At 41.9% G+C, this 12,999-nt stretch overlaps 1 protein-coding gene and 1 pseudogene across 1 annotated transcript; both read right to left on the reverse strand.

Moving 5' to 3' along the window:
• Window positions 1–159: 159 nt before the first annotated feature.
• On the reverse strand, window positions 160–1,133 carry LOC112865697 (olfactory receptor 51B6-like; annotated as a pseudogene).
• A 6,679-nt stretch (window positions 1,134–7,812) lies between these two features.
• Window positions 7,813–8,751, reverse strand: LOC112865179 (olfactory receptor 51B6). The gene has a single exon (XM_025928214.2). It carries the CDS (start codon window positions 8,749–8,751, stop codon window positions 7,813–7,815), a length of 939 nt encoding a protein of 312 aa, XP_025783999.2.
• Window positions 8,752–12,999: the final 4,248 nt, after the last annotated feature.

Genomic DNA, 12,999 nt, shown 5'->3' on the forward strand with positions numbered 1-12,999 from the left:
GCTCTTTGTTTAGTGTTTTACATGACTTATTTCCTTTCATCCTCATGGGAAAAAAAAAGGGGAGTGGCAGAAAAAAAACAGTTGTATCTGAAATACTTTTTTCTGGCATTTGTACATTTATTTTAATGTCTTCCTTAGAAATTTATGACTGTCAAATTATTATGTTTTTAATATCTCAGTCCTTTTCCAGACAGGAGAAAGTAAATACCATGTTCTTGATGGGAACTGGAGAATACTACTGCGAATCTGCTTAGTTTTAATACTACAGATGACAGGGTTCATAAAAGAACGGAAAGGAAGTAGATGTAGCTATTTGTGATGTGTACTAGATGGGGAACATTTCTTCCCAAATCGGTAGATGAATGTCAAACCAAAACAGTGACATAGAAGACCAAGATACAGCAGATGTGGGAGGCACATTTGCTGAGTGCCTTGGACCCCTCCTCTCCAGATGCAATACTCATGACAGTTTTGAGAATCAAAATATAGAAGCAAAAGATTATCAGGCAGTCCATTAGGACCATAGAAAATACCATCACAATAGGATATAGGCAATTGAAGGTGATGTCAGCACAGGCTAATTTGATGACTTCCTGGTGGAGGCAGAAGGCATGAGAGAGGAAATAGGATCTGCAATAGGAAAACCAATCGAGAGGCAATATTGGAGGCAAGATGACTGTAAATCCCTTCATGAAAACCCCCACTCCAATCTTTATCATTTGGGTGTTGGTAAGAATGAAAGTATATCTCAGTGGGTTGTGGATGGCAACAAACTGATCATAGGCCTTGGCAAGCAAAATCCCAGACTCTATGACAGAGAAAGTGTGGATGAAGCAGGCTTGGCAAAAGCAGGAGTCATGGCTGATTTCCCTATGATTTGTCCACATCGCACACAGCACTGTAGGCATTGTAACCAGGGTCATCCCGAGGTCTGTGGTTGCCAGCATGGCTAAGAAATAGTACATGGGCTCGTGGAGGTTATGGTCAACCCTGATGAGAAATAGGAGAATGCCATTGCCATGAAGTATGGCAATCTAGATGACAGATAACAGGATAGAGATCCAGTGGTGAGCCTTTTCCAGGCCCACGAAGCCGGTCAGCAGAAAGGGTGGGGCACTGGTGTTGAGTTCCATAATGGGCATTACAGTAGGATGAATCTTCTGTTTAGGAAAGACCACGTTAGGTCTTCAGACATTCTTCTTTAGCCACTTCTACTTTTTTACTTCCTGTAGCTCTTCCTAAACTGTAGTGACTCCAGAGAAATAAAACATTCTTTCTTAGGAAAGCCTTAGAGATGGGGGGGAAAAAGTAATCCGATCAACAACTGCAAATCAGTGTTTAACATATGTGCCAGGCAATGTACTAGGCAGCATGGATATAGTAGTTTATGAGATAGAACTGGTTCTTGTCCTTATAGCTTGAAGTAGATTCAGAGGTCATATGTTTTCACTCATATGTGGATCTTGAGGAACTTAACAGAAGACCATGGGGGAGGGGAAGGGGGAAAATAGCTACAAACAGAGAGGGAGGCAGGCAAACCATTAGAGACTCTTAAATACAAAGAACAAACTGAGGGTAGATAGAGGGGTGGGGGAGAGGTGAAAATGGATGATGGGCATTGAGGAGGGCACTTGTGGGGATGAGCACTGGGTGTTATATATAAGCAAATTTGACAACAAATTATATTAAAAAATAGATTCAGAGAATGAAAGAGGAATAACAGCAATATGAAAATTATAATAGAAGATTTACAGAACTCTGTGGGAGCATGGCTTACTTTATTAAATCTGGCAAAGTTTTGGCATGGTCAAAGAAAGCTTCCCAGAGCATGTAACATCTGACAGGTACGTGGGAATCAGGTAAAAAGGAAGGGTATTTTCACCCTGAGGGAAAAGCAGAGGAGAAATTCCTGAGGCAAGAATGGGCTTGAAGAAATAATTTGTGCTCAATGCAGTTAGAGAACTCAAGATGGGAGTAACAAATGATTAGACTGTAGAGGTTTTATTGGTTTCAAAAAGTCATACCAAAGGGCTACCCTGGTGGCCTTCTTGCCACAAAGTAAAGCTCAAAAACATTTAAGCATCTATGCTTTGTAAATACTTCTATCAGTGTTGGGATAAGCTAGGACATGGGTAAATACCAGTATATCACCATGAGCATTAAGAAGAATATTCTAGAGTGAGTTCATCTCATATTTGTGTGAAGCCTCTGAGACCTCCAGACTCACTTTCAGGTAATTCCTTAGCTGACATTCCAGCTCCTCCAATCTTTAGCCATGTAATTTGGGTGGACCCCTTCTACTCCCTCAGCCTGTGATCCTCCTCTGAAAAATAAATGAGAATTAAGTGTCCCTTGACCTGTGAGGACTAAATGCAGTAGCATCCGGGAGTGGACTTTGTAAGTGGGGCGACGCTGTGCCTCTGTGATGGGTTTGGGCTACGCTTAATCAGAAGGCCGTTCTGAATTTGTTTGGCAGAGGAAGGCCAGTGTCACTCACACTCAGGTATGCTGAGTCATTCCAATTTGCTCAAAACATTTGGAGAAGAGGTATAAGATAATAGGGATTTAAGAAGCCTTAAGATGACAGTGACTGAGAATAGTTAGAAGCTAGTGAAGGTTCCTGGTGTCTGGGACAGGATGGGGGGTGGGTGGGAAAAGGGGAGGGGCGCTTTGGTAAGCACCAACCAGGCTGAGGGAAGCCTGCAACCTTGGGCTTCACATGGGAGTGGAGGTGAGGCGAACTTCGTCCCGGTAGAGCTGGGAGAAGCAGAATGTGAAAACCAAAACACAAAAAAAGAAACTTGGTTTTGGCAGGGATGGGTCTGAGTTGCCTATTGTCACAAGTCTAGCCAGGTCTCTTTCCTCTGACATGCTGAGACCCAGATGGGTGGGGGAGCCAGACAGCGGGGGAAGACCCAGCTGGAGAGCATAACTGCTTCCTACCTATTATACAGCAGACGTGGCCTGCATGTGTGGCCAGTGTGCCTATTTTTTAATAGAATGTCCACAAACATCTTACTTTCCCCATTTTTCAATTAATTGGTAATTAGGATATGTACTCAATGACATAGTTTCGTGCTGTTGAAATAATTTTCCAGGCACAAAATGGAGCTCTCCTGCCCAGTGGTGCCACATCAGTAACACCAAACTTAGACAACTTTCAGTCCCTGTAAACACTGCACTTGACCATACATGTAGTGTATCCAGTCAGGCAGGCCCCAAACTCCAAGCCAACTCTGAGCTTTCTCACCCCACACAAGGCTGCCTAGGTGACTGCAGACAAGATATTTTCTCAAGATATTTGTCTCTTCCTTATTCTTTGTTCTTTATTCTTCACCCTATAAAACACTTCTGCTTTCCCACCTCCCCTCCCATATTGCAGTTCTCCAGGTAGAGACTCCACTTTGTGACGTGTTAAATAAAGTTTGTTTGTGTCCCCTATATGGTCTTCTTTAATCATTTTTTTTTTAATTTTTTTTTTCAACGTTTATTTATTTTTGGAACAGAGAGAGACAGAGCATGAACGGGGGAGGGGCAGAGAGAGAGAGGGAGACACAGAATCGGAAACAGGCTCCAGGCTCTGAGCCATCAGCCCAGAGCCCGACGCGGGGCTCGAACTCCCGGACCGCGAGATCGTGACCTGGCTGAAGTCGGACGCTTAACCGACTGCGCCACCCAGGCGCCCCTCTTTAATCATTTTTAACACTGCAAAGAACTGTAACTCGACAACTCTTGCCTCATGACCTTGAAAAGTTTATACATCAACCCCCCGGGGGTGTCCACTCCTGGGGAGCCCTTAAGATCTTGGATTGATGAAAAACTGTTTCCCCAAACTAATCATTCTAATCCAAAAATGTGGCGGCTTCAAGAAGACACTCTGAGTCTCTCTTCTCTCATGTTACTTCTCACGGAGGAACACCACCCAGACGTTCACCTAACAGACTTCACATTTGCCTTGCCTTTGGATCCTTCTCCCTTTTGTTTCATTTCCCCGATCTCTGTCTGCTTTGTAACCTTTCTTCTTATCATCCGATTTTCTGACATCCTCTCTACTGTCTGGCAACGTTATTTAGACCGAGCGATACCATCTGTTCTCATACATGGTGTGCAGTAGTAGATGCAAATTAATCACCAAATTCTCATTATATGGCTCAGTGCATAATAGTTCTATTTTCCCAAGCCATGAACTGAAATTCTTGACTTTCATACCAGTGAATACTGGCTCTGAATGGCTTTCTACCCAAATCCTCCAGCTTTTTCCCTTTTTACCAGCATCCCTTGCTGATAAAAATGGTGACCACCTTCCCCTACCCACACCACCCCAGCACCAGATCCACTATAGCTCTCTATCTGTGTGGGGTTTGAGATCCTGCAAATCTACAGTGCCTATAGCTCATAAAGAAGGGAATGAACAAAGAAGCTCTACTCTGCCTTTAGTTACAGAATTTGCACACTTAGTTCCTGATGGATAATAGGCCCATTTCTGGGAATACGCAGCAATTTAAAGTAAAGTGTCTAATGTCAGATTCTGTAAAGTCTGCTTCTGCTTTAATCTGAGGCTGGTCTATTTGGCAAGTTTTTTTTTTTTTTTTTTTTTTTTTTTTTTTTTTTTTGTTCTGTTAGTCTACACCCATGGTCATTAGAGTGCCTCCCCTCCTCAACCTGATTTAGGCTCTGGGTGGCGGGGTGGGGGGGTGGTGGTAAATACCTGGTGGCACTGACAGGGGTCAAGAGGAAGCTCATACGAATAGCTGAAGAGAGCAACAAGGGAAATAGATAATCTATCCCAGAGTCCTGAATTATTCTAGAGCTATCTGCCTCTATTCCCACAGGTCTTTTGCCTTTTTCTTCCAAATTACATCTGCCTAGTAAGAAAGACAGATTTTGGCTTTTCCCTATTCCAAATATCTGTAAGAAAAGATTATTTGGGAGCCCAGTTTTGAGGGGAGTCTTTGGGATATATTCTTATGCCTCATCACCTCTTGACTGACATATTGCTGCCTTTCTCTGTAAGTTTCATTAAACCAACTCTCTATACCCTACCCATGACCTGTTCCCTATGCTGAGCCTTCCAGGACAAGAAACACTGGAGCTTCTTATTGACCTGTTCACGAGTTTTTTGTTCATCGGTGCCATAGATGTGACCCTAGACCCCTAAGCCTGGCCAAAGTCTTGGCTTCAACACCTCCTCTTTAGATCATACCAAGAAGCCAAACTTCAAGGAGCATTTGTTTCAGAAGGTCCTCCCCAAGGCCCATTTCTGCCTCCTCCCTTCTTTGTTCTCCCAGCTTTGGAGCTTTGGAACAGTGGTGCCCCAAGGTCCCAAGCTGTGTCCTTGTTTGGGTTTAGCCTTGTCACCAGAAAGGTGATTAATTTTAAGCATCACATACTAGTAGGGAAGAAAAGTTAGAGAGGATGGCCTTTTTGCTTTTTTTTTTTTTTTTTTTTTTTTTTTTTTTGGAGAACTCCCAGGACTTTGCCTTTACAGTGAAACATATGTGGATAAAAGGACCAGAGCAGGGCATTGCTCTATTAGGAAAATTTCCCCACCCTAACTCCCTTGGCCCAGGTGTTCAACTGGGGCCATTGTGATCCCAGAACTCTGCTCTGTTTCATAGAACTCACCTCCATCAAAAAGAAACTGACTTCCCAGTCCTATATTTCTTATGAGCTCTTTCTCAGATCTCTCCATACCATCTCTGCAATGTAAGGAAGGACAGAAAGGGAAGAGAGAAACTTTTGGAGGTGTCAATCAAATGCAGCCATTTGAAGACTTTCTAAAAGATATTGTTATCCTAATGCCCTTTATATTAGTCTGCTATGGAAGGCCCCAGGATCATTGGGCCTAGAGAGAAAGTCAAGAAAGATTTCCTTTGATGGAATTTAGATCCGTCTGAGTTGATTCCCGAGAGTACAGAGAAAGGATGCATCGTGGCATAAAGAGTTGTGAGCTTATTTATATTTTTGAGGGTGTTCCATGAGAATACAACTTAGATGCCCAAATATTGGAAGACATTACAGGGCATAATAACAGAGACATTCAGAGGACATGCAGATTCAGAAAAATAATCAGAAAAGCCGGGGTGCCTGGGTGGCTCAGTCGACTGAGCATCCAACTCTTGATTTCAACTCAGGTCATGATCTCACAGTTCAGGTTCGTAGGTTTGAGCCCCGTTTAGAGCCCTGTGCTGACAGTATGGAGCCTGCTTAGGATTCTCGATCTCCCTCTCTCTGCCCCTCACTCCTCCCATGCACACATACTATCTCTCTCAAAATAAATAAATAAACATTAAAAAATAGAAGAAGAACCAGCAAACCAACAGACACATAGAAACGTGGGTCACTTTAAGTTTTATTCATTTGATCAAAAACGTGTATTTTATTAAGGATTTCCCATGTGGCAGTTTCTATAATAGAGTAGGAAATAAGACCTATAATATCATTGTCCTCCTGGAGCACACGGTCTATAAACTATGAAAGGAGAGAGACAAATGTCATACAGACCAGATACACAGCTGAATTGAATAAAAATGAATGAATGAATGAATGAATGAATGAACAAAGAAACAGTCCATTGAGCTGATCTGGTAGAGATTATTTATGAACCTGGAAGCTGCTCTAAAGGTCTGGTTTCATGTTTGTTTTTTCCATGCTACTCAGAAATCCCAGGAGTTCTGGAAAATTCTTACCTTCGTATGAGCAAGAGTAGGGGCAGAAGTCCAAGACCGCTTTGAATGCCAGCATGACAAAGCCCAGTGATAGGCTCCCTCTATGTGAAGGGAAGTGACTAGTCACTGGGTGGCACCTTGTATGATCCTAGCATTTTGTATTCAATCTTCTGTTCATAGGAACATCTTCTCTGATTCACTTTAAAACCTATCACCTGAGTCATGTGTACTACTCTTCAGCTGGCCATAGGACCATGAACTCTTCCCCATGTCTAGACTGTGACCAAAATAAACTTTCATAGCTATTTGGAACCAGGAAAGGCATTTTTCTTCTTGTCACAGGCATTGCCTCCCTCCTCCCCATTCACACGTATGACCAACTATTTGTCAATTCTGGTATTTTTAACATTCCTTCAGTCTAGTCTTATCTGTGGTATATTGCCAAGCTAGAACTTTAATACCATTTTACTATGTGAAAATATATATCTCTATTCCCCTGTATCTAGAACTAGCTCATCAAGATAATGGTCATCTGGGTTAGGAATTATCTCTGTGTTATTATATTTTTACATATGTTTACATATATGTTATTAATAATGATAACATCTAATAAATATTTATCAAACATTTAACTGGACAGACTTACATATAGGTTCCCTAGAGTTGCCATATTGAACTGAGGATTGGGTAAGTCTCATCATTTCACTTAGTGCAGTTTTCTAGAAATAGCAACTATTTCCATATTAGCAAAAGAAATAGATGAATGTTTGAGATTAGGAGTGTCATTGCTAAGTATATCAGAGCCAAGACATGCAGAACATTTGGAAAAACAATGGGCTTTGACTCAGTTAGAGACCAATAGTCTAGATCCAAGAATTGTGTGATCAGGTGTCTTATGCCCACTAAACAGGGTGGGTTACTTCTGAAAAGAATAAATCAGTTGGACACCTGAGAGATGTGCTTAATCATGTACATATATTATGCCATTTGCTATCTAGCAATAAATGGGCTATGTGAAATGATATTCTGAATATCAGAGAGAGGTAGGTTTCCACTGACATGTCTTTCCCTAGTTGCTCCTAACAACAAAGCTGTCAGTTTGTCCAGGTTCCCCGAGTTATTCTTGGAGAGCAGTGAGTCAAATTTATGCTCTAGAGTTAGGCAGAGAGAATAAACGAATTATACCACTCTGGATCTGCTTGGTTTTAATGCTATATATAACAGGGTTCATAAAAGGGGGGAAAAGGAAGTAAATGTAGCTCATTGTGATGTGGACCACACGAGGAGCATGCTTTCCAAACCTATGAATAAATGTTAGACCAACTACAGTGACATAGAAGACCAGGATGCAGCAGATGTGAGAAATGCACGTATTGAGGGCCTTGGCCCTTTCTTCTCCAGAAGCAATGCCCATGACAGTCTTAAGGATCAAAAAGTATGAGAAAAAGATGATAAGAAAGTCCAACAAGACCATTGCAAATACAACCACAACTGGATAGAGACGATTGAAGGTGATGTCAGCACAAGCTAACTTGATGACATCTTGGTGTAGACAGAAAGCATGAGAGAGTACATGGGATCGACAATAGGGAAACCAGTGAAGGCGGATAATTATTGGCATGATTGACAGACCAGCCCTTGTCAATACCCCCATCCCAATCTTCATTACCTTGGTGTTGGTAAGGATGGAAGTATATCTCAAGGGGTTGCGGATGGCAATGAAGCGGTCATAGGCCATGGCAAGCAAAACACCAGATTCTACGATAGAAAGAGTGTGGATAAAGTAGGCCTGAGAGAAGCAGGCCTGATGGCCAATCTCTCTGTGATTCAACCATAGAACGCCCAGAACTGTGGGCATCGTGGTCAAAGTCACTCCAAGGTCTGTGGCTGCCAGCATAGCTAAGAAATAGTACATGGGCTCGTGAAGGTTATGATCATCCCTGATAAGAAAGAGAAGAGTGCCATTACCAAGAAGTATGGAGATGTAAACCCCTAATAACGGGATGGAGATCCAGTGGTGTGCCTTCTCCATGCCTGGGAAACCAGTAAGCAGAAACAGGGAAGTGGTGGTGTTGAGCCACATTGCAAGCCTTGCAAAGAAGAAAATACTCCCTTCAGGTAATGCAGTAGAAGCTCTTCTGTAGAAGTTGCCCTTGAGTGTGCTATCTGTTCATAAGATGTTTATCAGTCTTGACTTCCAGTGATAGCAAGGATGATAATTTAGTCATTATTTGGAGATTTATAGGTATGGGAGAATAGAGTGTATAAGGAACTCTATGTATTATTCATTGCTACTGTACAACATACAGGAAATACAGCAATGTCGACAGAATAGACCTAGTTGATGTCCTTATAAATTATATAACCAAGAAAATAAAGGCAAAATGCAAGAAGACATCAGTATATTTGAATAGTGCTATGATAGTGTTGGAACTTACAGTGTATTTTTCAATGTGCTCTTTATCTTCACTTGTGATATTTCTCAGAAAGTATGAAACCTGAAAGATCAGTAGAGAATTAATTCCAAGACAAGCAAGTATGAACATCAATAGCAAAACAAACAAATAAATAATCAATCAATCAGTCAATCAAATAGACTTAGTTGATTTGAGGGAATGATCAATACTCATTATGTCTGGAGGAAAAAACCTGAAGCTCTAGAGACTTTTGAAAAATGATATGATATCATATATCACATTTATCACAAAAATGATATCAGCAAATTATATGTGTTTATCTCCACAACACATAGACATCAAAATCCATGTTGCTTAGCATCATAATTCTTTGGTTATTGATGTGATGTGCCTCAAAGAATTCAAAATTTTATAGTGTAGATACAAAAATGAGCAATAAAAAGGGGATTTAATGACAAACATTTGAGAGCACTATTTGTTAACAGCACAGATTACTGTTAACATATCACCTGTCTGGAGGTACAAAGATAGAAATCCGTTATCTAGGCAAGTTCAAGAAGAAAATTTTTTACAAACTGTGGAGTGTGATGAGATTTAACAAAAGTGAGAAGGCTCTGTGACATTCAAATTTCAGGCATCACCTGGTAGCCAAACTCTAGGAGTAAAAAAAAAAAAAAAACATGCATTGGTGGCATCATTCAGAGAAAAGGAAAGCCACCTTGTACTCTGGTTGGTAGGGACTGTGTATCTCACATGCTTTGAAAAGAACATCTTGGTGTGAATTTGATATATGAATCCTAGGACATCTTTTTGCCCATGAAAAAAGGTGTATAAGATTATTGAGTTTTTACCTCCAGAAGCATTTGTTATTCCAGCTCTGCTACTTTGTAACAATAATAATATTGGGAAAGTTATTTAATCTTGGGCTGTGGTTTCATGATCTTTAAATGGTACTGGCAGGGCGCCTGGGTGGCTCAGTCAGTTAAGCGTCCGACTTCAGCTCAGGTCATGATCTCGCGGTCCGTGAGTTCAAGCCCCGCATTGGGCTCTGTGCTGACCGCTCAGAGCCTGGAGCCTGTTTTGGATTCTGTGTCTCCCTCTCTCTCTCTGACCCTCCCCCGTTCATGCTCTGTCTCTCTCTGTCTCAAAAATAAATGTTAAAAAAAAAAATTAAATGGTACTGGCAATTTCTGTCTTGCCCAGTGATGCTCTTGACACAGGTTGTGAAAATGGAATGGGATTGCCAGTGAGAAAGTGCTTTGCAAGGGGTAAATTGTTCTTCACTTTTGAAGTTCTGGTGTTATTATTACAGAGAAGAGCCTCTTCACTCTCTTCCTGGTGGCTACGCACCATGATTATCCACTCACTCTGATTATCCACTTACTCTGAGACGTGTCAAGTTTTCTTAACAAGCCTGGGGAACCAATATAAGATGATGGGGGTTTCGAGGAGGCTGGGTATGGCTGTATCTGAAAATACTAAACTAGAGTTCACTTGAACAGTAGATAAAAGATGGTGTTTGGGGTGGAGAGAGAGAGGAGAGAAGGAGGGTGGTGAGTGAGGGTGGGGACTTCTGCAAGCTGCGAAAGCCTGGAGCCCAGGGACTGGAGTAGGTTGAGGGAAAAGCAACTCTGTCTTCATAGGGGTAGGAGGAGGAATAGCTGACTGCTGCCTGTGAGTGAAAGTCTTGGACAATACTCAGCTTATGTGACGTTAAAGAAGCAGGAGTGGGGGCACCAGACAGGGGAGATAGCTTCAAAAAGGGAATGTAAGGAATACATCATTGCTGAGTTTCCGTTATGTATCAAGACACTAGGACACTACATGTGCCTCATTTTGGGGGGAGTGGGGGAGTAGAATCTTTATAGCAGTCTCTTTCCCCAGTCTACAGTCATATTGGTTATGTGTCCAAGGTGATACAGTCAGCCAGTGGCACAGTCCTGTTTATGCACTGTGGATTAATTAGACTCTAGGAATGGTGAAATCTATGTAGTAATTTCGAGTACAACCAAGCTTACTGCCTCTCTATTATGTATTCATACTGAAAATCTGAACATTTTTACTCAATTTGCTCAGTTATTTTTGTTGGACATGAGGTTATCTGTAAATGTTGGGGGGTTAAAAATCTTAGACTTTTGCCTCATCCCTGCAGCCACCTATCAAATCCCAGAATCTTAGAGTGGACCTGGGTTTTCCTTGATGAGAAGCTAATTCCCAAAGTCTCAAACCCTGATACATGAACTGTGGGCTCTGTACAGACACCCCAGAGATCCTGCTCAGATTTTTATCTTTCACATGCTCCCTCAATTTCCCTTAGACCCTTTTCCTCCCCTTTTCCTGACACTTCCTCTATCATAAATACTTAATCTCTCCTCCTTTTTAAAATTTTTTTTTTCAACATTTATTTATTTTTGGGACAGAGAGACACAGAGCATGAACGGGGGAGGGGCAGAGAGAGAGGGAGACACAGAATCGGAAACAGGCTCCAGGCTCTGAGCCATCAGCCCAGAGCCCGACGCGGGGCTCGAACTCACGGACCGCGAGATCGTGACCTGGCTGAAGTCGGACGCTTAACCGACTGCGCCACCCAGGCGCCCCTCTCCTCCTTTTTTAAAAATCTCCTAACCTTTCTCTGTTACCATTCTTTTCTGAATAGTTCACATTTATAATCCATTCTTCTATTTATTCTATCTGCAGGGCTCCGTTCTCAATACCTACTTCTTAGCAGAATGCCTTGCACATGATTTGTTTTCTTTTCTAGTCACTGAATGATTGGTTTGCTGGCACAAACAAATTGATTTTCTGACCATCTTACATGCCTGATTTTGAGCAGGGTAGCAAATCATCAAAGCATGTGGATTGCTTGGTACGCCCTCCTAAGTGGTTGATTGATTCTGAATACATCGTTGTGTATCCCCAGCGAGATGACCTGAGGGTTGTGTTATAAGGGATATGGAGAGAAAAAACTGTACCCTATCCTCAATTGAATGCTTATTGCACTGGACTTTTCCAGGTGCTGAAGATACACAGCTATGCAAACAGCCGTCTCTAATCTAATGGCACACACTGCCCACACTCCGTCCAAGATTAACTTTGACTTGGTTTAACAGTCTTGCATGGTAGGGACTATTCTCCAGGAAGTGTCTGAATTACAAAGCTACCCTTTCTCACACTTTTCAAGAGATTCTAACCCCGTCAGTTTTCTGGATTTGTAGGGGAAAAGTCCATGCAGAAAATCACAGGGCTAGAACAGAGGCCAGAGAGGCTACAGGTGCAGGCATGGGGAGAACAAGAATTAGAAATGCGTAATTTATCCCCAAGCTTACACCTACCATTTGGTTTGCTCCCATAAGTCTTCTTTGCCTCGTGTGTTCCATAATCTGTCTGGATTCTTGGCCTTCTTAGATACATCTGAGGAGGTAATCCTTAAAAAAATCAGATTTTATAGATGTTGGAGAGTCTTAAAGACCCGCGTCTCTTCTCCACATATCCTTGACAGAGAATACTATCAGGTTCTCTTTGCCAAGAAATCAGCTCCCTATTTCCTGTCCTCTCTACTTTGATACCTGCAGTGAGATATCAGAGAGAAAATTCATTACATACCCTCACTGACCTGAATTTTTTTCTTTCATTCTTCATTCCATAGGCATGAATCTGCAACCCTGAGCCTTATTAAGGATTTAGTCATAATGCCATTCTTTTCATGGTCTGCACAAAATTCTGGCAGGTAGGAACATTGACTTCAGAAGCTTGTCTTCAGGGTCCATTCCTGATTTAGGTCACTCATTGTTCCTCCCTCTCTGCACCCCTCCTTCCCTTTTTGCCTCCCTTTTTTCATCTTTTTTTATCTTTATTTGAATCCTTGACGTGGGGGATCTGGGGGTTTGAACAGCAGTCCCTAAGGTCTCTGTCTA

Source organism: Puma concolor, chromosome D1 (genome assembly GCF_028749965.1).
Source record: "Puma concolor isolate L17-30 chromosome D1, mPumCon1.1.hap2, whole genome shotgun sequence".
NCBI lineage: Eukaryota > Metazoa > Chordata > Mammalia > Carnivora > Felidae > Puma > Puma concolor.